At 42.7% G+C, this 23869-nt stretch overlaps 1 protein-coding gene across 1 annotated transcript in view; it reads left to right on the top strand.

Annotated features, from left to right (window-relative positions):
* Window positions 1–23120, top strand: part of rev3l (REV3 like, DNA directed polymerase zeta catalytic subunit) — a 213889-nt gene extending 190769 nt beyond the window's left edge. Inside the window, exons 29-32 of the mRNA XM_060848723.1 lie at window positions 5032–5222; window positions 10857–11103; window positions 19560–19769; window positions 22106–23120. Of these exons, the coding sequence (XP_060704706.1) occupies window positions 5032–5222; window positions 10857–11103; window positions 19560–19769; window positions 22106–22246 (789 nt within the window). The 3' untranslated portion in view covers window positions 22247–23120. The remainder of the gene's footprint in view (window positions 1–5031; window positions 5223–10856; window positions 11104–19559; window positions 19770–22105) is intronic.
* The last annotated feature ends 749 nt before the right edge of the window (window positions 23121–23869 follow it).

Raw genomic sequence — 23869 nt, 5'->3', positions numbered from 1 at the left:
TTCAGAGTCCTGCCATTAATTGTATACTTTTCCTTTAATATTTGATTTCTCAAAGTGCAGCACTTAACACTTACCCAGATTAAACCCTATCTGCCATCTCTCCGTCTGTATCTGCAGTTGATCTATATCCTGCTGTATCCTTTGACAACCTTCTACGCTATCCGCAACTCCACTGACCTTTGTATCATCTGCAAACTTACTAACCCACCCATCTGCATTTTCATCCAAGTCACTTATATATATTATAAACAGCAGAGGCCCCAGTACATATTCCTGCAGAACGCCACTAGTTATGGACCTCCAGCCAGAAAAGCACCCTTCAACTACTACCTTCTGTCTTCTATGGACAAGCCAATTCCTAACCCATGCAGCCAAGTCATCATAGATCCCATTAATCTTAATCTTCTGGGTGAGCCTACCATGAGGGACCCCATTGACAGCCTTACTCAAATCCATGTAAACAACATCCACTGCTCTACCCTCATCGATCACCATTATCGTCACCTCAAAATTCAAACAGCTTAAGTTATGACCTACGCTGCACAAAGCCATGCTGACTGTCCCTAATTAGGCCATGTTTTTCCTATCCCTAAGAATTCTCTTCAATAGCTTCCCAACCGTTGATGTGAGACTCACTGGTCTATGGTTTCCTAGATTATCCCTATTTCTGCTCTTGAATAGAGGAACAATGTTAGCTACTTGCCAGTCCTCCCGGACCTCTCCAGTGGCTAACAAGCTTGCTAAGATCTTGGTCAAGACCCCATAAATCTCCACCCTTGCCTCTCTTTAACCTGGAGTATATATCGTCAGGCCCTGTGGACCTATTCACATTGATGCTCTTCAAGAGATACACCACCACTTCTTTCTTGACCTCAAAATGCCTCGCATATTAGCATGCTCCACACAAATGTCACTGCCCTCTATATTGTTCTCCTGGGTAAAAACTGACACACAGTACTTATTTAGGATCTCACCCACATCCTCTGGCTCCAGGCACTTTCCGTCCTTTATCTTGAGTGGTTCTACCTTCTCCCTAGTTATCGCCTTGGTTTTAATCTATCTATGTATTGCCTTGTGATTCTCTTTTAACCTTCTTGCCAAGGTCATGTCATGGCCCCTTCCTGCTCTAATTCCCTGCTTGAGTACTTTCCTGATTTTCTTATTCCTCACTAGCATATCAGATTTTTAACTTCCTAAACCATTCATATGCTTTTTTTTTTCCCTTTTTGACTAAATTCGCACCTCCCATGTTACCAAAGGTCCCTTTATCTTGCGATTCCTTGTCCTTCCTCCTTACTGGAACATTTAAATTGCTGAATCTGGATTATCAAGTTTTTGTTTTGATTGTAGGTGGTTATATAAGATGTGAAAGGGCCATGAATGATAGAAGGTAGTTCTCCTAGTATTTCAAGGCAAGTGTCCAGTATCTAACTCCAGGCACAGCAGATAAGGGATCAACTGTGAGAAGAGGGACAATCTATGCAGGACTGAGGGTGTTGTACTTTAAAAAGAGCAGTATACAAAATTGGGTAAATGAGCGTGAAGCGCAGATTAAAATTGGCAGGTACAATATAGTAATGTCACAGATGTGGGTGGGAACTAAATATCCAAGGATTCGCATCTTACTGAAAGGATAGTCAGAAGTGGCAGGGTTTCCTGGTCAGTAAGAAATAAAATTGATAGCAACAAACAGTATAGAGTTAGAAGGTTTCAAATGCGTGGATAGAGTGAGGAACCACAAAGAGAGAAAAAGACCCGGTAAGGGTTGTGTACAGGCTCCCTGGCAGTAGTCAGGATGTGGAGAAGAAAATAAATCAGGAAATAAAAGGCGTGTAAGAAAGACCACTATTATGGTAAGCATGGGGGACTTCAGTATGCAGATTGGGAAAGTTGGGTTGGTAACGGATCCCAAGAAAAGGAATTAGTGGGATGTCTGCAAGTTGTTTTTATGGAGGGGCTTGTGGCACAGCCCACTGAACAGGGATTTAGTGATGTGTAATGAGGGGCAAACCTGATTAGGCAACAGAAGGTGAAAGAACCCCTGAGGGCAGTGACCATAATATGACTGGGTTCACCCTGCAGTTTGAGGGGGTGAAGATTGAATCTAACGTAACAGTAGCAAAGAAATGTTATGAAGAAAGGTCACTGGACTCAACATTATCTCTCATTCCCCACCATAGATGCTGCTAGACCTGTTAAGTTTTTTTTTTCCCCAAGCAATTTCTGTTTTTGTTTCTGGAGTCATAGTTATTGAAAACAAAGTGAAGTCAGAGGAGGTAAGTAGGTACTTTGTATTGGTCTTCACAGTGGAAGACACCAGCAATATACCAGACTTCAAGAGTCGGTAAAGGTGAGTGTAGTGACCATCACTAAAGAGATAGCTGAGGAGATTGTAGAGGCTTTGGTTGTGATCTTTCATGAATTGCTAGAGTCAGGAAGAGTCCCACAAACCTGGAAGATGGCTCATATCATACCCCTGTCTAAGGGAGAGAGGCAAAAGACCGTAAACTATAGGCCAGTTAGTCCAACCTGAGTTGTTAAGATTTTAGAGTCCATTATGAAAGATGAGATTGCTGAGTGCCTGGATTGCATGGTAAAATGGGGCTGATTCAGTACTGCTTCGTCAAGGGGATGTCATGTCTAACAAATCTGTTGTTGTTCTTTTGAGGAGATAACAAGCAAGTTAGACAAGGGAGAGCCAGAGAATGTGATCTATTTGGATTTCCAGAAGGCCTTTTGACAAGGTGCCAGACAGGAGACTGTTAAACAAGATGAAAATCCATGGTGTTACAGGCAAGGTCCTGACATGGATAGTGGATTAGCTAACTGGCTCAGACAAGGGTCTTTTTCAGGATGTCAGCCAGTGACTGGTGGAGTTCTGCAGAGGTCTGTGTTGGGCAGCACGGTGACACAGTGGTTAGCACTGCTGCTTCACAGCGCCAGAGACCCAGGTTCAATTCCCACCTCAGGCAACTGTCTGTGGAGTTTGCACATTCTCCCAGTGTCTGCGTGGGTTTCCACCAGGTACTCCAGTTTCCTCCCACAGTCCAAAAATGTGCAGGTTAGGTGAATTGTCCATGCTAAGTTGCCCATAGTGTGAGGTTAGGAGAATGGGTCTGGGTGGATTGCTCTTCAGAGTGTCAGTGTGGACTTGTTGGGCTGAAGGGCCTTTTTCCACACTGTAGGTAGATAGGTAATCTAATCTGGGATCACAGTTATTCAGTTGACATTACTAGACAAGGAAATGAGAGCATTAATACAATGATTGCAGATGCCAAAGATAGGTGGAGGAACAGGTGGTGTTGAGGAAGCAGGGAGGCTGCAGAAGGACTTGGGTAGGCAAAAAGAGTGAGCAAAGAAGTGGCAGATGGAATACAGTGTGGGAAAGTGTGAGGTTGTGCTCTTTGGTAGGAAGAATAAATCCATATTTTGGATTAGTGGTGCTGGAAGAGCACAGCAGTTCAGAAGGCGTCCAAGGAGCAGCGAAATCGACGTTTCAGGCAAAAGCCCTTCATCAGGAATTAAGGCAGTGAGCCTGAAGCGTGGAGAGATAAGCTAGAGGAGGGTGGGGGTAGGGAGAAAGTAGCATAGAGTACAATGGGTGAGTGGGGGAGGGGATGAAGGTGATAGGTCAGGGAGGAGAGGGTGGAGTGGATAGGTGGAAAAGGAGATAGACAGGTAGACAAGTCATGGGGTCAGTGCTGAGCTGGAAGTTTGGAACTAGGGTGAGGTGGGGGGAAGGGGAAATGAGGAAATTGTTGACATCCACATTGATGCCCTGGGTTGAAGTGTTCTGAGGCGGAAGATGAGGCGTTCTTCCTCCAGGCGTCTGGTGGTGAGGGAGCGGCGGTGAAGGAGGCCCAGGACCTCCGTGTCCTCGGCAGAGTGGGAGGGGGAGTTGAAATGTTGGGCCACGGGGCGGTGTGGGTGATTGGTGCAGGTGTCCCAGAGATGTTCCGTAAAGCGCTCTGCTAGGAGGTGCCCAGTCTCCTCAATGTAGAGGAGACCACATCGGGAGCAACCGATACAATAAATGATATTAGTGATTGTGCAGGTAAAACTTTGATGGATGTGGAAGGCTCCTTTAGGGCCTTGGATAGAGGTGAGAGAGGAGGTGTGGGCGCAGGTTTTACAGTTCCTGCGGTGGCAGGGGAAAGTGCCAGGATGGGAGGGTGGGTTGTAGGGGGGTGTGGACCTGACCAGGTAGTCATGGAGGGAATGGTCTTTGCGGAAGGCGGAAAGGGGTGGGGAGGGAAATATATCCCTGGTGGTGGGGTCTTTTTGGAGGTGGCGGAAATGTCGGCGGATGACTTGGTTTATGTGAAAGTTTGTAGGGTGGAAGGTGAGCACCAGGGGCGTTCTGTCCTTGTTACGGTTTCAGAAATTTGAAGTATGAGGAGACTTTGGAGTCCTAGTTCAAGAATTTCTTAACTGAATCTGCATGTTAATCTTGGCAGTTGGGATGCAATGTTGGCATTCATTTTGAGAGGGCAGCGATGTACTGTTAAGGCTCTATAAGACCACATTTGGAATATTGTGAGTAGTTTTGGACTCGGAATCTAAGGAATGATGTACTGGCATTGGAGGAGCTCCACAGGAGTTATACAAGAATGATGCCTGGGATGAAGGGCCTGTTGTTTGAGGAAAAGTTGAGGACTCTGGGCCTGCGGTTGGGGGTTGGGGGTCGGGGGTCGTGGGCGGGTTGGGTGTTGGGGAGTGGTGTGGTGGATCTGATTGAACCTTCCTGAAAGGCCTGGATAGAGTGGACATGGAGAAGATGTTTCACTAATAGGAAAGACTAGAACAGCTGCAGAGGAATGAGAACTGTACATACCAAAAATGGTCATTTGCTTTTTAGCCTGGTATAATCTAAACTGACCCAGAGTTGTTCATTGACTTGGGATGTTAATTTTAACAAGAGTTTGGCAATAGTGAAATATTTGTCATTAATTTTGAACAAATGGAGCACTTTACCAGCTTTGTATATAACAGGAGTGGCTGCTGCTTTTTCATATGTGAACCTTTCCACAGATTCTAGAACGCTCGATAAAGCTGTTGTTTGAAACAAGAGATATCAGTCAAATCAAAAGATATGTCCAGAAGCAATGCACAAAGGTACTAGAAGGGAAGGCCAGCTTGCAGGACCTGACTTTTGCCAAAGAGTACCGGGGGAGTGACTCATATCGTCCAGGGGCATGTGTCCCTGCCCTTGAGCTAACCAGGTGAGTTGTACTGGTGGTAAAGTCCTAGAATTTAGAAAGGACTGCTTTATTTGTTCTTTTAAAGTGGCTTATGTGCTAACTGTGAATGCATTACTTAGCCTAGCAGAAACCTAAAGTCTGCAAAGCTGCCTCCCAGTCAGGACAGAACTACTACAGTGGTAACCAAAACACTGGAAGCACTAAATTATATTTCACAGCTGTCTTTCATCCTCTGGAGAACTTGCAAATCTTATCTGAATAAAAAAATTAATTAAAAGTTTAATTAGACCAGTAATAAAATGGAAAGGATATTTAAGTACCAGCTCGGGACAAATGAAAACTTATTAGCATCATTGAATGTAGATAGAAATTTTGAAACGTTAAATTAACATTTCTAGAAGTGTCCCCAGGATAATGCTAACTTGCCGTCCAGTTTCTCTTGTGGATTCAGCATCTCCTTTAGAACCAAAAAGGGACAAATCCCTATGGCAATGTGGTATGCAAATCAAACAGTTGAAGAAAATGGATTGAATATTAGCAATTTGTAATGAAGAAATAGCTAAATATTCAGGTTGAACAGGACTGAATCCAGGTAGTTGGATTGTCATTTAAAGAGAATAGTGACACTATCTGGGCAATTGCAGGGCTCTTAATCTATCAATAATATAAAATATTTGAACATTTCTGCTCACTTTGATCCAGTGTTAGTGGAGTGTTACAAGCAAATAAGAGATGAAATTAACCCAACAGTGAATACTGAGGGAATAAAAGGGAAATGAAAAAAGTGACAGTGGGAAGACTGCAATGTAGAAAAACAAATTACACGGTGTCAATATGGTAAGCCTTTTTTTCTTTTGAAATAATATTCTCCGTAATTGTTAATTATACATAGGTGAAAGGCAATCTCTTTTTTTTTTCCCTGTTATTTGAAAGATCTTTTCAAATTGTCAGCTATAGGCAAAGTAAAGAAATGAAAGCATGGATGTGAAAGTTTGTCCACAAGACTAGAACTGTCAAAGAAAGTCACTTAACCCACCAAGCCCAGTTCAGAAAGATCGTGAATGATCTGATGGTCTTCAGCTTCACTACCCTATCTTTTCTTTTTCTCCCATAAACCTTGATTCCTTGAATTGAAAATCTGTCTATCTCGGCCTTGAGCATATTTGACAAACCAGCCTCTACAGCCCACTGCTGTAAAGTATTCCATAGATTCACTCCCCTCTGAGAGAAGAAATTCCTTCTTATTTCTGTCTTAATTTCAGAGTAAGAAATCAAAAATTTATGCCCTCTAGTCCTAGACTTTCCCACAAGGGGAAACCTGCTCCGCATCTACCCCTAAAGAATCTTGTAAGTTTCAATAAGGTCATGCCTCATTCTCCTAAATGGTAGTACATGCAGGCAAAATCTTTCCTCAAAATCCTTCCATGCATAGAGTCAATCTAGTGAGCCTTCTGTAGATTGACTTCAATGTCAGTATGACTTTTCTTAGAAAAGATACATTCACAGTATTGTGGTCTGGCTAGTGCCCTGTATTGTCTTAGCAACATTTCCTTGTTTTCATATTTCCATTCTCTTTTGAAATAAAAAGCCAAAATTGAATGTGCCTTAATTATTGCCAAATTGTTTAATCAAATCCTGTGCAGCTATGGAGCCTATGTTCGTTTTCGCACGTTTTACATAATTAAAGAAGCTCTTCCTATCCTTTTTTGTTACTTGCCAGTTTATCCTCAAAGATTGGGGTGGCTCAGTGGTTAGCGCTGCTACCTCGCAGCACCAGGGTCTCAGGTTCAATTCCAGTCTTGGGCGACTATCTGTGTGGAGTTTGCACGTTCTCCCAGTGTCTGTGTGGGATTCCTCTAGGTGCTCCGGTTTCCTTCCAGAATCCAAAGATGTGCAGGTCAGGTGAATTGGCCATGCTAAATTGCCCGTAGTGTTAGGCGCATTAGTTAGAGGCAGATGGGTCTGGGTGGGTTACTTTTCGGAGGATGGGTATGGACTGGTTGGACTGAAGGGCCTGTTTTCACACCTTGGGGAATCTAATCTAATTACTTTCTCCCTTTTTTGATGGTTTTTAAAATTTTACCAATCCTCTGGCTTACCACTTATCTTTGCTATATATTTTTTTCTTTCAATTTGCTGCAATCATAGCTACCTCAATAATCCCTTCCTCGAATCCTTGTCACAGACAATTCCAGTGAATATAATGATAGGGAAGTTAAAAGGGTGTATTAAAGGGGTGGGCTTTGGCTGAAAGACTTTGTCTCACTTAAGTTTGAGGTGTACAGTTTGAGATTCTACTTCATAGAAAGCTGCTGTTGCTGTTAATGGATGCAAGGTTCTTGGTGCTTTAATGAGCAAAACACATCATATTGTGGGGAGCAGGCAGTCGACACCATTCCAAATTGAAAGTGATGCCTGTTCCTGGGACAGTAAAGGCAGGGCAGGTATACAAACAAAGCAGAAATCTGGCACCTGGAAAAATGCACCTACAGCTGGGCGGATGGCTGTTTGACATTTGAAAATCTGCAATAACCAAAATGAAAATGGGAAACACAAAGTTCAATACTTTATTGATGACATAATTACATCGCATTCATAGCAAAATGTGTAAAAGGCCATGTTTTGACTGCTTAAGAATAAATATAATGATATCTCTGCTTACTGTCAAGGGTGTTGGAAGATCAGCAGATCTCATTCTGCTGTCCACGCATGTATTGTCTTTCCTAATAGAAGCAGCGCTGAAATTTGGGATCAAGTCCAGTTGGTGGAGTGGGGCTGGTGGGAAAATGTTGATACTTGACACTCAGCACAATTGAGTGTTAAACTGTTCTGTTGTGCATTAAAGGTGCACTCTCTCATTCATGTCTCTTTACATCAACTTACTGAAGGGTGATCCCAAAATTGATGTTCTGTAGTAAATAAGGTTGTCCTTTTGTATAACTTTGTTTTGATTAGAAAATGAAGACCCAGGTCAAGAGGAGTAATTTGAGCTTCCTTTCATGGTCGTTCCTGCATTATTTAAATCATCTTTTGGTGGTTCTGGAGTTTGATTGTGTGGTGTATATTAATTGTACCTTCTGTGCAGGTTTGTGCCCAACCCAGAGTAAGAGTGTAGTAACTGAGCCAGACAGGACGTGGTTCAGTTGACAAACATGATCCACAAATCTGAATGGTTTCACCACTTCCAAACTCATTGTTTCTTCCAGCCTTCATTTCCTGCATGTACCCTCTAGGTTCTCAGTGCTGCGGTGACATTTCCTTTTGCCCTTGTTCCACATCTCCTTCGCACCTGTATTTTCCCACATTCCTTCCTGCCTTTTAAAAAAAGGTTAGTCTCATGATCCAGGTCTACTTGCAGTGGTTCAAAAAGACAGCTCAACACCATCTTTTTATCCAGGGGAGTTAGAAATGAGTAGTAAATGCTAGTCAAGTTAGCACTACCTGCGCGCGCACAAAAAAAATCCTGAGTTAATGAAGTAACTCTAAATAAATGTTTTGGGACAAAATTTAAGCTTGCCTGGGCAAATGTGGCTTAATTAAAGGAACCAGCCCTGATTTGTTCTCAAATCATGTTCACCTCACTTTTTTGAGTTTAATTTTGGAGTAGGAGATTGAGGATAAGGCTATTAACACGGTGCACATGGACTTCAGAAGGATTTTGAGATAGTGCTGCACAAGAGACTTGTGGGCAAGTAACATGCAGCTTGTGCTCTTAGGGAAGGTGATGCCAATGTTTTTAATCGGGGGGAGGCGGGGTTCGTCAATGTTGAGACCCTTTCTTTTGGAAATATCTAGATCTGGACTTTGTGTATGGTGCAATTTCAAAATTTTCAGATGACGCCAAACTTAGGCTGTGAAGAAGAAAGTATAGAATTTCAGGAGAACAGAAAAGTTCATAGAATGGACTGGTAGGTTTGGATGAAGTTCAATCTTTGGAAAAGTAGTGATTTTTTTTGGTGTGAAGAACAGGGAGAAATGTAAAGGATATAATTCTGAAGGTGTGCGGAAGCAGAGACACTTGGTTGTATAAGTTATTTAAAGCTGTTTGAGTGTGATTAATACAGTCCATAGTAACAAAGGTTTTATTCATAGGGCCAGAGAATACAAGAGCAAGGAGGCTGTGTCAAGTGTCACCTGGAGCACCCCGGAGCACCACACTTTAGAAAAGATGTGGAGGCATTGGAAGTTGCAGAAAAGATTCATTAGAATGGTTTCAGAGACGAAGAATTCAGTTATAAAGCCATGAGAACTCAGAGCAGGCATAGGCAACCCAGCTCCTTGAGCCTGCTGTGCCATTTAATACAATCCTGGCTGATCTCATCCAGGCCTCAACTCCACTTTCTTGCTGCTCCCCATACCAATTTAACCCATTACTAATTACAACTCTGTTCATCATCATAATGTCACAGCAGGCATCATCATTGCACTCTGGGGTAGTGAATTCCACTGATTCATGAACCTTTGAGAGAAATAGTTTCTTCTCATCTGTGTTTTAAATATGCTACTCCTTATCCTAAAGCTGTGACCTATAGATTGTCCCACAAACCAAAACTTCCTCTCTGTCTACTTTGTCAGCATCTTTGTCTACCTTTAAGCATCTTCTATACCTCAAGTAGCTCTCCCCCCATTATTCTAAACTCCAGCGAGCATAGGTCCAACTGCTTAATCTCCCTTTAAGACATGCCCCTTATCTCTGGAATCAATCTTGTGAACCTCCTCCGAACTGCTTCCAATGTAACTCCGTCCGTCAAGTAGAGGACTAAAGTTGTATGCAATACTCCAGTGAGCTCTCATTAATGCCTCATGTGGTTGCAACAACTTCCTAGTCTTACAGAGAATAAATGTCAATTTTTCTTTTGCCTTCCTTTTATTAACCAGTACCTGCACATTAGTTGTTTTGTGATCTTTGTAGGACACCCAGTTCTGCACTGAAGTCTCTCTGTTTAAATAATAAGTTGCCTTTCTATTTTTTGACCAGAATGGATAGTCTCACACTTAACTAAACTATGAAGATTGTGTGGAGAAATTGGGACCTTTCCCCTTTTGGGGGCTTAGGGGTTAAGAACATAGAGGGTATAAATTTCAGTTGCAAAAGAGCCAAAGAACATGAACATTTTTGGGCAGTGATTTTTGGAATGAATTGCCTGAATGTTTGGCTTTCAGAGAGAGTTTGACCATTACTTACAAATAACGATAGCACGGTGTCACGGGAAAAGGAATTCAGCAGATGAGCTGCTTTATCTGTGAGCAGTGCGGACATAATGAATTTAAAGGCTTGTGTGCTGTAACAATTGAGATTTTGTGATGCCTTTGTGCGTGTTGCATGCTACAGTTGTACTTTGGAACACTCCAGGAAAGTGTACTCACATTTAATTTATTTTGAAGTCATTTTAACACCTGGCTAAAGAGTAGTTTCCCATGAAGTCATCTGGTTAATACAGAATCTGCAGTGTCCACTCCACTTTCAGCACTAATATATAAGAGCCTTTTCAATCCTAGTTATGCACTTAAGTATCTCCTGGCATATGCGTCAGATAGAGATAATATGTGAGTGAGCTCCTGAAATAATGGTGTATTTGCCAGGTGCTAGTATAGAGATGCAAGTAATAATGTTGCAATGATTGATTGCTAATGCATATCTTGTCCTTTAAACAGGAGGATGCTGTCATATGATCGGCGCTCTGAACCTAGGGTAGGCGAGAGAGTCCCTTACGTCATTGTGTATGGAGTGCCCGGGGTGCCTCTCATTCAGCTCGTCAGGCGACCGATTGAGGTGCTGCAGGACCCCAGCTTGAGACTGAATGCTACTTACTATATCTGCAAACAGATCCTGCCACCCCTCAACAGGGTCTTTTCTCTGATTGGTATTGATGTTTTCAGCTGGTACCATGAGTTACCCAGGGTAAGAAGCAATATAATTCCTTGATGCATACCTTGATCTCCTAACATTGTCTTAGTTTTCAATTGGTCTGACCACTGATGTATTAAGTTCTTCACTGTCAGGAGTATCAATGGAAATGAAGTTGGGAATGTTAATCCAAAACCGCTTGGAAAAACCTACTGAAGAATAGAGTTGTATATTGTTTTCTAAATGAGGAAAGGCTTTGGAAATCTAAAGCACAAAGGGACTTTGGAGTCCTACTTCAGGATTCTCTTAATATGCAGTTTCAGTTGATAATTAGGAAGGCAAATGTAATGTTGGCATTCATTTCAAGAGGGCTAGAATATGACCAAGGATGTACTGCTGAGGCTGTATAAAGCTGTGGTCAGACTGTATTTGGAATATTTGTGAGCATTTTTGAGTTCTGTATCTAAGGAACAATGTGCTGGCCTTGGAGGGGATCTAAAGGAGGTTCACAAGAATGATCCTGGGGATGAAGGGTTTGTCATATGAGGAGCAGTTGAGGACTCTGGGTCTGTACTCAATGGAGTTTAGAAGGATAAGGGGTGGGGAAATCTCATGAAACTGTCAGTATACTGAGAGGCCTGGATGGAGCGGAAGTGGAGAAGATGTTTCCACTAATAGGAGAGACTAGCACATGATTACAGCCTTGGAGTGAAAGGTCGACCCTTTAGAATTGAGATGAGGAAGAATTTCTTCAGACAGAGGGTGGCGAAGCTGTTGCTGTAGAAAGCTGTGGAGGCCAAGACATTGAGTGTATTTATTATTTAAGACAAGAGGTTCTTGATTAGTAGGGGGCTCGAGGGTTACAGGGAGAATACAGGAGACTGGGTTGAAAAGCGTATCAGCTATGATCAAATGAGCAGATTTGATGGGCCGAATGGCCTAATTGTGCTCCTGTATATGATGATCTATTTAGTTACTGATTAAACTCCTGTAACTAGTAAATATGATTACAATGCAGTTAAAACACTATTAACCAGAATGATTGGCTGTAAAGAGCATCAGGAAAACATTGTCAATGTGCACATGTTAGGGGTATAGTTAGAAATTAAGATAGAGGCACCTCTATTATCCAAATATCAATTATCCGAATATCGGATTATCCGAAGGAGATCTCAAGGTCCCAATAGAAACATTACATCAACAACGTGTTTCCAACACTGATCATGTCTTATGTTTACAGTGATTAAAAACAAACTCTGCTTACTGAAATGCTGCTGAGAGCAGTGCTAGACATCGATGGGAGCCCAGGCACCGTCTCCAAATGACCTCTCCCTGTCTGTCACTCAAGGGGTCAGGGGCTCAACCAAGGGTGCTTCCTCAGTTGCCAAGGGAAGCAAAAATGAAAAGTGCAGAACCTAGATGCAGTTGACCAGATGTCTTTGGATTTTTTGAGTGGTGCCACTGATCTGGAGGATTGTGAATGTTTAAACTCCTTCTCTTCAAAAAGGGCAAAGGTTTGGGGGAAAAAAACTCAAATGACAGGCTAGTTAGCCCAATGTCGTGGAAATTAAATTGACTCGAATCAAGTGCTAGCAAGAGCAAAGAAAAATTTTATTCCAGGCCTTTGCAAAGGGACCTTTCTGCACTTGACAAAATGCCTTATGCAAGGGGTCCCAAGTATCATTCACATGTTTCCTTTATAATGCCCAGCCTTATCTCACCCTCAAGGGCAATCAGCTTGGGAACAGTTCTAGCCCTTTTCCACGTAAGGAGTTGTTTTCCCATTCCTTTACTGTTGAAATAACTGCTACCGACCTTGTGTTTTCCCTGACTCTGCCGAATTAGATTGTTTGTTTGCAAAACTTGCAAAGACAGGCTGTCAGTTCACAGAATTCAGCAAAGCCTGCATTAAATTGACTTAGGAAGGTATTCTTTTACAGATTTCACAATAAATGTTAATTTTGTTAATTTTCCATTACACTTCCCCTTTTGTCATTTTATGATAACAAGGACAACAACCAAATAAAAGAGCCAGATTTTAAAAAATAAAACAGAGCCAGATAACTAAAACTCGGTGATCTTAACAGCTGTCTGTGTTGCAAGGAGCACTTGAAATGGTCCCAGCCACCTCTTTGCCTTCCAGTATTTCCTCCTGAAGTCTTTCACCACTATCCAATCTCCAGGTACTAGATTGTGCAGCTTCCCTTCTGCTGGTTGGGGTAGTGCTGCTTTCACTTGATTCTGTATTTGAGTCAAAAGTGTAGAGAGTTTTATACAGTAACACAACATCTCATCCTCGCAGTGGCCTGTTATCTGTCTTAACTTAGGTCTTGGACCAATTCCTGTGTTGGGTGGTCTTCCAAACAGAATCTTAAATGGGCTAAGATTAGCTCTTCCTCGCCTCCTAGATCTCTTCTATATCAGCACAATTGGAAGTGCCTTTGTCCATGCCACCCCTAGTTTCTCGCAACATTTGTCAATTTGAATTTTTTTTTAGGGTAGCAATTTTCTCTTACCACTGCCCCACCGCTCGCTGGGTGGTAGGCACAGTGTTGTCTCATGTTTATTCCCAAATAATCACTGATCTGCTGTAAGGCATTATTGACAAATGGTGTCCCATTGTCACAACTGAGCCTTTCAGGGATGCCCAATCTTGGGATTATTTCAGTTAGCAGAGCCTTGGCTACTGCACTGGCATCCTGTTTAGACATGGGAAACGCTTCCACCCATTTGGAAAACATATCAACTATTACCAGACAATACCTTTTTCTTTCGCTAGGTGTTAGTTCAATAAATTCCATCTGTAAATGTTCAAAGGGTTTTTGGGGTTGGGGGTGTGCTGCCTGACTCATCTGTATTTCCCTGTCCACGTTATTAGTGACACAGATAACACATTACTCCCAGAGATATTGTGAACAATGAGTAAATCCCTTAGAGTACCAGTGTGCTGAAATACTGTCATATATTTCCCCCCCCCTTTTGACACATGGTCCTTACCGTGTGTCAGTTTAGCATAGAATGGAAATAATGCTGGTGGTAGACAGGGTTTACCATTGGGGCCACACCATACTCCTTCCCTCACACTGCATCCTGCTTTCATCCACTCACGCTTTTCTCCCGGCATGGCCTGTGACTCTAACTCCCGTACATCTGCTGTTGGCTTGGGATACAAATGTTTGTCATACACATGTCAATCTGATCACTTGGCGGCTGCTGGGCTGCCATTCCTGCTGCTGAATCTGCCCTTGCATTAGAATCATTATTTTTTGTGTGGGCTTCACATTTACACCCAAATTGATTTGGGCAATAGGACCACTTCCAGGTCGTCAGTAATCAGGCCACTGTGTGATGGGCTTTCCGGTGGAGGTTTAGAAGCCTCTGTTTCCACACGGTTCCAAAATCATGAACAACCCTGAATGCGTTTGTGCTATCGGTGTAAATATTCACTGTCTTTCCCTTTGCCTTGACTGAGGCATGTAGGTTGGCTATCAGCTCCGCTGCTTGCGCTGACTGATGAGAAGAGAGTGATCCCATTTTGACTACCTCATGGGTAGTCACTACAGCATATTCAACACAGTTCTGGCCTGTCTGCTTGCACCTGAATGCTGACCCGTCCACAAAAAGCTCCATATCCGGATTCTGAAGTGGTGAATCCTGCAAATCCGGTCTGGGGCTGCAAATTTCATTAGTTACAGCCACACAATCATGTGGGTCTCTGTCTCCTTCTGTGGGGAGAAGGCTAGCAGGGTTAGGGGCATTACATCACTTTATTGTAATGTTAGGCACCTCCAATAACACAATATTGAATCTCAGCTAACGTGCTGCTGACATGTGTGCTCTCTTTTTTGCTCAGGAAGCAGTAAGGATACTGCAGAAGCACTGATCCCAGGGTTAAAACAAGAGTCTCCAGACTCCTGCGTAGAGCCCCATTATATGTGGTGGGGGACTCACAGTAACCTTGACAAAGTCACGTGAAGGTATATGATTTCCCTTTGAATGAAAAAGTGAACCAGAATTGCCTATCTGGGTGTACCGGTACACTAAAGAAGGCATTTGCTAAATCCACAACAGAGAACCATTTACTGTCCGGTGGAATTTGAGCCAATATAGTATAGGGGTTATGAACATTTTGGGGCGTGCGGGACAACAGCGCTATTGACTGCCTGCAGGTCTTGGACAAACCTCCGGTTCACCAGGAATGTTTGCTTTTTTGACTGGAAAAATGGGGGTTCTCATCGGTGAGTGTTCACAGGGGATTATCACTCCAGCCTTTAGGAGGGATTCAAAGACTGCAGTAATTCCTTCTATAGCCTCTGGTTTTAATAGGTATTGTGCTCTGCAAGGATGCGGTAAATCTCTCTTGTAGCAAAACTCCTGATGCACCCATTGAGTTCAGGAACCTTCCACTCATCTTTATTGATGTTGAATCTCTGAACTGGCTTGATTTAAGGACAGAATATGTTGCCCCTGTATCTACTAAAAAGTTAACTGGTGTACCTTCCTCATATTATATAGAGATGGACATCGACTTATATGCATCATTGTTATATTGGACGTATTGTCGCAATCTCAGCACTCAATATAGAGGTGGGGCATATCTCAGTGCCCGTAAGGTTAGCATACGTGAGTCTTCGTTGCCAAGCATAAAGGAAAGAGGCTGACCTGTACCTTGTGGGCTGCCCACCTCCACCTCAGCCTTCCCCTGTCAGTCATCTTGCTGTGCAGCCTCCAGGGCCAGTTGAGGCTGTCTGTGTGGGCACTGTCTCACCCAGTGGTCTATTGCTCCATAAATCAAGCACCTGCCAGATCTACCTCTGCCCATGCCGCTTCCTCTCTCTCTTTTTCCACAGCACCTCCCTCCAACAGCTGGGTGACCATCTGCATCATAGTAAGCTGAGCTTTATGTGCTTGCTGTTCCATCTTTAGTTTCCGCTTATCTTTCTCTTGGGTAAGCAATTTTTTCAGCATGTATTGCATGCTATTCTATCAAATTCAGCTTTCCCGTGTCCCAGGTAATACACGTGTCGTTTACCTTCTTCGCTATTTCATCCTTCATTCCATTGATGAAGCTGTTCCTCAGATGTGCCTCATACGCTGTGATCTCTGCTGCCGTTATGTCGTCAGGTGGTCTCAGTCCACTCTGGGCATTATGGACTTCAGTGAGGCGCGTAAGGTACTGAGACACTGTCTCACCTTCCCGTTGTTTACACATTGCTATTTTGGTCATGTCCATTCCCACTGGGAATGTCTCCCTACAGGCGGTTGCCAGCGCTGCAACAAAAGCATTAAAGTCTCCGTTCTCTTCTGCTTGTGGGTCGGTTAATCTGGCATGGACATTTACAGCTGGCCAGTTATACTTAATTTTGGTGACATTGGTGCCCAGTTTTCGTCCCAGTAGGCATCTCATCTCCTGTGACGTGGGGTGAAACTCGGTACTGAACTTTGTCACTTCTTCGGCAATCTTATTCCCTCCAACCTCACATGGGTCAGGCAACTGCCCATACGCACTTTCCAAATCCCTCATGGTCTATGGTCAGTGGACCAGCACTGGGCACCTTCTGGGCCTGCAACTTCAACCATTGGCGCTTGCAGAACTGCCTGGTAAGATGATCGTACACCAATACACTCACCCTCTGACTCATCATCCGTCGTGGGCTGCAGGTCTCTGAGGGCAGTCATCAAGATCAGGATCTGGAACAGATTTAAGACACTGTACAGCTTCGTTAGGTTGTTTTCCGTGTGTGCACTAGTGTTTGTATGTGTATTTGATCTATCTTTTACTTGAGATTTCCTTTCCCTGATATCATCCTCAGCCTTCCGTTTCTCCTTCTCCCTCTCCTCCAACCTCCACCTCTGTACTTCCAACTGCCTTTTACTAAAACATCCCCCTTCCAGAAAACCACATTCCTTGATCCACAATTCTAACTGCTTTATAGACTCTGGGCCACAATTATTTAACATATACTGTATTTCTGGTTGGCCATTCCAATTCCTCTGTGGACCCTCTCTTTGTTTGCTCTTGCCGGAGCCCATTTTTCTCGCTCTCTCGCTCTCACTTTCGCTGTCTCAGTCTCTGTACTTACTTTTTACCTCCAGAGGTCCCCTGTCTCATTGGGCGCGTCCGCCTCAATGCCTTGGTTTCCATCAACCAAGAAACCAGGTACCCGGTACGTCTTTGCCAAGTCCAAGTCTAAAACCACCCTTAAACTTGCTGTCTCTCAAACACTGTAGAGGCGCCAATCCTTTCCCTTGAGTTTTGCTCAAATACCGCACAAGAGTTTACTGAACTCTTTTTCTGATTCATTTATTCTCTTAGAATAGTCTCTATATAGGATTACTTAAGCCACGATACTTACCCCGACTCTATTTAGTTTAGACCCCGACACGGGGGGCGATCCACAGATTCCCAGTCCTCTCACGCAAAAGGGCCAATTCAGTGCTCAAGATGAAGTGAAAGACCATCAAGATGCTGGTGCCTGCGCCTCCTGGGAATCCTCAGAATCTCACCCAGTCGCGGGATCCCAGGCGAGCCCCCAGGTTTACTGTCGTGGAAATTAAGTCAACTCGACTCAAATGCTAGCAAGCGCAAAGAAAAGTTTTATTACAGGTCTTTGCAAAGGGACCCTCTGCACTTGACAAAATGCCTTCTGCAAGGAGTCCCGAGTATCATTCATATGTTTCCTTTATAATGCCCAGCCTTATCTCACCCTCAAGGGCAATCAGCTTGGGAACAGTTCTAGCCCTTTTCCACGTAAGGAGTTGTTTTCCCATTCCTTTACTGTTGAAATAACTGCTACTGCCCTTGTGTTTTCCCCTGACTGCCGAATTCGGTTGTTTGCAAAACTTGCAAGGACAGGCTGTCAGTTCACAGAATTCAGCAAAGCCAGGCTGTCTGCATTAAATTGACTTAGGAAGGTATTCTTTTACAGATTTCACAATAAATGTTAAATTTTGTTAATTTTCCATTACCCCCAACACCAGAGGAAAGGGAGCTTTGAGACAAAATTGAAAAAAATATATGGTCAGTAACTACCCATGCCTTCCTCCTCCTCTATCTCCCATCCCCATCCCCCACAGCCAGATCCCCAAAAAAGAACTTCCAGGTGATGTCCCCCTGTGTGTGCAGCACTTTTTTTTACTAGATGATTGTGGTCGTGGGTTTGGAACGTGGTGTCTCAGAAGCTTTGGTGAATTTCTTCATTGTATTATGTAGATGGTACTGAACGTCACAAGTGGATGGAATATATGTTTGTGGATATCCCAATCAAACAGGCTGCTTGGTCCTGGATAGTGACAAGCTTCTTGAGTGTTGTTGGGGCTGCACACATCCAGGCAAGAGGGGAGTATTCCGTCACACTTGTGCCTTGTAGATGGTGGGCGGCCTTTGGGGAGTTGGGAAGTAAATTACCCACTGCAAGATTCCTAGCCATGTGCAGAGATCAAAAGTAGACCCAGTTTTATTGAAAATGGCTTCATTGTTCTGTGAATGCATTCCAACATCTCAATAATTGTGAACTTATGGTGCTGCTTACCTGCCTTTTTTAATTGTGTATGCACTCACAGTATCTTTGCACTCCGTGATCCTGTTGACCAATTAAGCCAGATAAAGATTTTTCTTTCGAAGAAACTTGAGTCTTTTGAACGGTCCTCCTCACGTGGAGTCCTTGGATTATCAAAGCGGCAGTAGATAAAACCTTAATGAGCAAGGGGCAAAAGATTGTTCAGGGTTGGTAGGTATGTGAGGTAATCAGGGCAGGCATGACCTTCCTGAAATGTCTCTTGAGCCTGCTTCAGACAGATTAACCTATTCCTGCTGCTCACTTATACATAGGAGAGATTTGTGATGCTTTGTCCACATTTCCATAGAATCGCTATATTCAGTCCAACAAGTTGAAAGAGAAAACTACCCAGACCCCCTCCCCTATATTTACTGCTGACTGATGCCCCTAACCTACACTATGGGCGATTTAGCATTACCAATTCACCCGAGCTAGACATCTTTGGACTGTGGGAGGAAATCCGAGCACCCAGAGGAAACCCACGCAGACATCGGGAGAATCTGCATACTCCATGTGAACAGTCACAGAGGCTGGATTTGAACCCAGGTCCCTGGTGCTGTGAGGTAGCAGTACTAGCCATTCTGCCATCCCTTTTTATTGGATGCTTTCGTCAGGATAGCTGAATCTGTTCTCTGGGTTGCATTTATAGCCCTGTGATGAGATAACTGTGCCAAAGTCTGACCTTAAAATAATATGTAATTCACGACTTGACATCCGTTGTAATGTATAGCAGAGTAACCCACATTACAGGCACCTTTTTGATTGCTCTCCCACGAGCAGCTGTAGAAATTGTGAACTCACTGTTTGCCATCTGGTGTCGTCTGCATGCCATCTCTTCATTTTATCTGACTGCTTTAATGGAAACCTCTCCAAGCTACACGAATATTCTCCAAAAGAATGTAAATAACATTTTGCACTGTTCTTTAAGCTTAATGTTTAATATTTCTTTAGGTCCAAAAGGCATTTTCAACAGCTCGCAATGAACAAGATGGTCGTAAAGGAACGATTTCCCAGTATTTCACCACCCTGCATTGTCCAGTATGTGATGAGCTGACTCAGCTGGGCATCTGTAGCAAGTGCCGGAGCAACCCTCAGCAAGTCGCAGTGATCCTTCATCAAGAAATTCAAGAATGGGAGTGGAAACAGTCTCAGCTGCTGAAGGTACTTACACTGAACCTTCTAGACTACAAGTCATGCTGTTTCTCTGACTAAACTCCAAAGGATGAAACAGTAACATAATGGATCAAATTGACTGATTCAAAATGCTATAAATAAAGGTCACTTGGAATCTTATCAAAAAGTAAACTAAATGTTTAAAAGAAGCTTCACAAAAGGATGGGGATGGAGTTTTCAGGGTGAGGTTAAAGAAAGAACAGAGGGGGAGATATTGGAATAGACTGATACAACTTTAGTTGAATATTAAACATTGTGGGAAGTGGCACTGGATGACCGCATCGCTGTAGAGTGCAGGCTAGGGACTTGATGGGCTGACTGTGCCCATGCAGTGCCTAAGTAAATAAATGAATTCTGTTCTCAATACCAGGGTGTTGGGTCTTGCGGATGGGGGCTGATGCATAATGGGTCAAGTTGGAATTGTGTGGGAATAGAGAATAAACTAATTATCTTTGCAGCAGTTACCTATCAGAATCAATTATATGGACTAAGAACTCACTTTAGAAACTTAAATTCCAGATATCTGAATTGTTTGTTACCTCCTGGTGTTCTGCAAAAGATTAAGTGATCATTGTTCTCGTTTGAGAGTTTTCCGAGTATTAGCTGTTAACTTTTGCACTGACGAGCTCACTGGGAATTAGGGGTTTGAGGAATGACCCTTATAGAGGTTTATAAAATCATGAGGGGCATAGATAAGCAAGGGTGTTTTCCCTAGGGTGGGGAGTTCAAAACTAGGGGACATATTTTGAGGGTGAGAGAAAGATTTAGAAAGGACATGAGGGGCAACTTTTTACACAGTGGTTCATATGTGGACTGAACTGCGAGAGGAACTGGTGGATGCAGGTACAGTTGCAACATTTTAAAAGACATTTGGATAAGTACATGAATAAGGAAGGATGGGAGGCTCATTGTTTGTGGATGTGTCACAAAATCTGCAGGTATTGGAATGACCTAGCAAGTGCCTTGGCAAAGGTTTTGACCATAAGACCATAGGATATAGGAGTGGAAGTAAGGCCATTCGGCCCATCGAGTCCACTCCGCCATTCAAACATGGCTGATGGGCATTTCAACTCTACATCCCAACATTCTCCTCGTAGCCCTTAATTCCTTGTGACATCAAGAATCTATCAATCTCTGCCTTGAAGACATTCAGCATCCCGGCCTCCACTGCACTCTGCAGTGGAGGCCGGGAACTGAGATTGGGTTGGATCCGTTGTCCCTCCTTCTGGGTCTTCCAAATCTTCCTTCCCTGGATGCATATGGGAATAACCCGTTTAATATTCTTTCTGTGCAAGGAAGAATGCTTTAATGAGCTGGTTGTCAGAAAATCCCCCAGGACACTCATGCTAGCATAGGATAATCACGGAATACATCCTCCTAGACTTCTGAGTATGGTGCACCAGAGAACAGAGTTGTTTTATAGAACGTGGCGGCCCTTGTTGAATTATATTGATGTAGATATATTGGCTATATTATCCAGGGCCTTTGTCTGGCCATGAGGACTGTCTGTCGGTTTGGGGGCCCCTGGGAAGAAGAATCCTGTATAAATATGGGTCTACTCACGCCTGCTGCCAGTGTTGGGGAGCTGTGATGAGATTGCGCTGCGTGCAGTAATTTAAATCAATGTAACCTAAGCTTGTATTAACATGGTATAATTTTATTTTGTCTGCTTATTTTTTTTTCTGCTTTCTCAATGATTATTTATTGAACTGTAGTTTTTATAGGTTTTTTAAAATTCTTTTTGTGTTTTGCTAGTCTGTGGAGTAGCTAGTAGTTTAGTGGGGTTTTTTTGTTGCTTTTATATTGTAAAGTTGTCATACTATTTTGTACAGGTTTTGTAATTTTGTGAAAAACCTAAAATCCTTTTTTAAGGAAGGCTGGGAGGGATGTGGGTCAAACGTGGGTAAGTGGGTTTAGTTTGGTTTGGGAACGTGGTCAGCATGGGCTGGTTCGGCCAAATGATCTGTTTACATGCTGTATGACTCTGACTCTGAGTGCTTTATAAATGGAAGTTTACTCTTCCTCATGGTCTTTATTGTATTGTCCCATTCTCTATCTCTCCCCTTTGTTGTGTGCCTTCTGTGAGAAAATGCATGTATATCTTTCACCTTTTCCTCCATCCTATTCTATCTCTCCCTCTTGAAGATCAGATGCACCTGGTAATAGTGTGCAGAAAATAGAGCTTAACCTGTAGGAGCAATAGTCATGAGCTGATGCCCAACTCCATTTTGTGGTTGGCTTTCTGAAACTACCTAGTGCCCAATTGGCTGTAATTGTTGGAAAGTATTTTAAATTACTAATTATCCAAATCTTTTGTTTTTTAGATTTGCAGGAATTGCACAGGCAGTGTGGATAGACAAGTTCAATGTGTCTCGTTGGATTGCCCAGTCCTGTATAAGCTGTTTAGCGTCAACCGTGACCTTACAAAGGCCCCTTACCTTCGTCAATTGTTGGATCAGTTTTAACAACTCAAATACACTCAAAGCATTGGCTGGTGCTCACTTCAGTTTTTGCTCATCTGCATTTTTATTGTGTGTCATTGTGAGCTTCTCATGATGGCAAAAGCTGAGCTTTTATAGCCAACCGGATTGAAATGTTTGCATATCTCCTTTTTGAGTGTGAACATCACGGTATTTGTTGCAGTGCAAAGGAAGAGTCTATTAGTTAACTGTTTCACTTGTTGGGAAATCATTTTTAAAATACATTTGTGAACCTGTGTCATTTCCATAGTGATGGATGATTGAACAGCCCTGTAAATAAGTGTACAGTCATATTTCATATGCAATTATGGTAAATGGAGTTCTGATCTATGGGCACTGAAATGTGGGTAATTTACAACTATGGTGCAAATTTCAAGCTGCATATGTTTACAGATGATTTTCTACTATATATTGAAGTTTTTTATGTGTTGTATGTTTTAACAACTTTTCTCAATTATATATTTTTTATTTACCTTTTCTGATGGTTGCTTTCTTTAGTGTGCATCGTAGTGAACTTACAGTCCAAAATGTAGCAGTTTGTTAAAAGCACTGTCCTGTTATGTTTCTGGGTGCTTTGCTCCAATAACAATCATGGCTAGAAAACATTTTGGAAACAGTGCTGTGTGGGGTTGTTGCAATATCTTGATTATTTATTGGGATTATAAATGGCACTTCATATCCTTTTAAAATTTATATTATTTTCAAAGAAAAGCTAACAGTTTCTCATTATGTCAAGTCTGATTTGCCAAAATTTGTACAAATGAGGTTTTTTTTGAATTGTTGTAAAGTTGTATGGAAATATAAAGGAATTATATGGTCCTGTTTATTTTGTAGCTTCTGTTTTGTTGGACTCTACAATCATCCAGAACTTGGAATTTTACTTTAAAAGTATTTTTTTGATATTGTCACTAAATTAGAATAAATCAGATTATTAAAAGTTTACCTTGTTTAAAATACTAGATGGTCTGTTTTGGAAAATTTAGTCTGTGAACATGAGGCTTTGCGATGTACATAGGACCTTGCGTGGTAGAATGCCTCAAGTTGAATAGATCTTGGAAATTGCAGCATTCCCGAGCGTCTGCTCCCTTTCAACTAGATGTTAGAAATGGTGGGTATGAGATGCTACTGAAAAAGCTGGAACAAATTGCTAGAGTGGTACAGGTGTAGATAAGACTCTGCAGTGATCTGCTGTTACTTTGTCATAAGATCTGAATGTTATAGTAAATGCCCTGGAGAAAGGGGTGGTGGACTGACACTTGCAAAGCTGCAGTCCATGGGGGCAAATTGACATCCCCAACAATGTTGGGAAGGGAGTAGATGCTTAATCTGGTTTCTGGGATATCATGCTAATGGATGATGTGGAACTGCACAACATTGGATACATGGGAATACTCCATCGTTTTCATGTATGCCTTGAAGGTATAGAGGAAGCTTGTGGGAGCAATGGGTTATAGGATAGAATGCACAGGACTATACCCTACTCAAGGGTATATGGTCACTTATTGGTTGGTCTCATTCAGTTATAGCCATGGCAGCCTCCGGCCTGTTGGTGGATAACTTCACAATGGTTACGCCATTTAAATTATTGCAGCAAATTAGATGACACTG

This window comes from Hemiscyllium ocellatum, chromosome 3, assembly GCF_020745735.1.
Source record: "Hemiscyllium ocellatum isolate sHemOce1 chromosome 3, sHemOce1.pat.X.cur, whole genome shotgun sequence".
Lineage (NCBI taxonomy): Eukaryota > Metazoa > Chordata > Chondrichthyes > Orectolobiformes > Hemiscylliidae > Hemiscyllium > Hemiscyllium ocellatum.
This window is presented reverse-complemented; position numbering and strand designations above follow the sequence as displayed.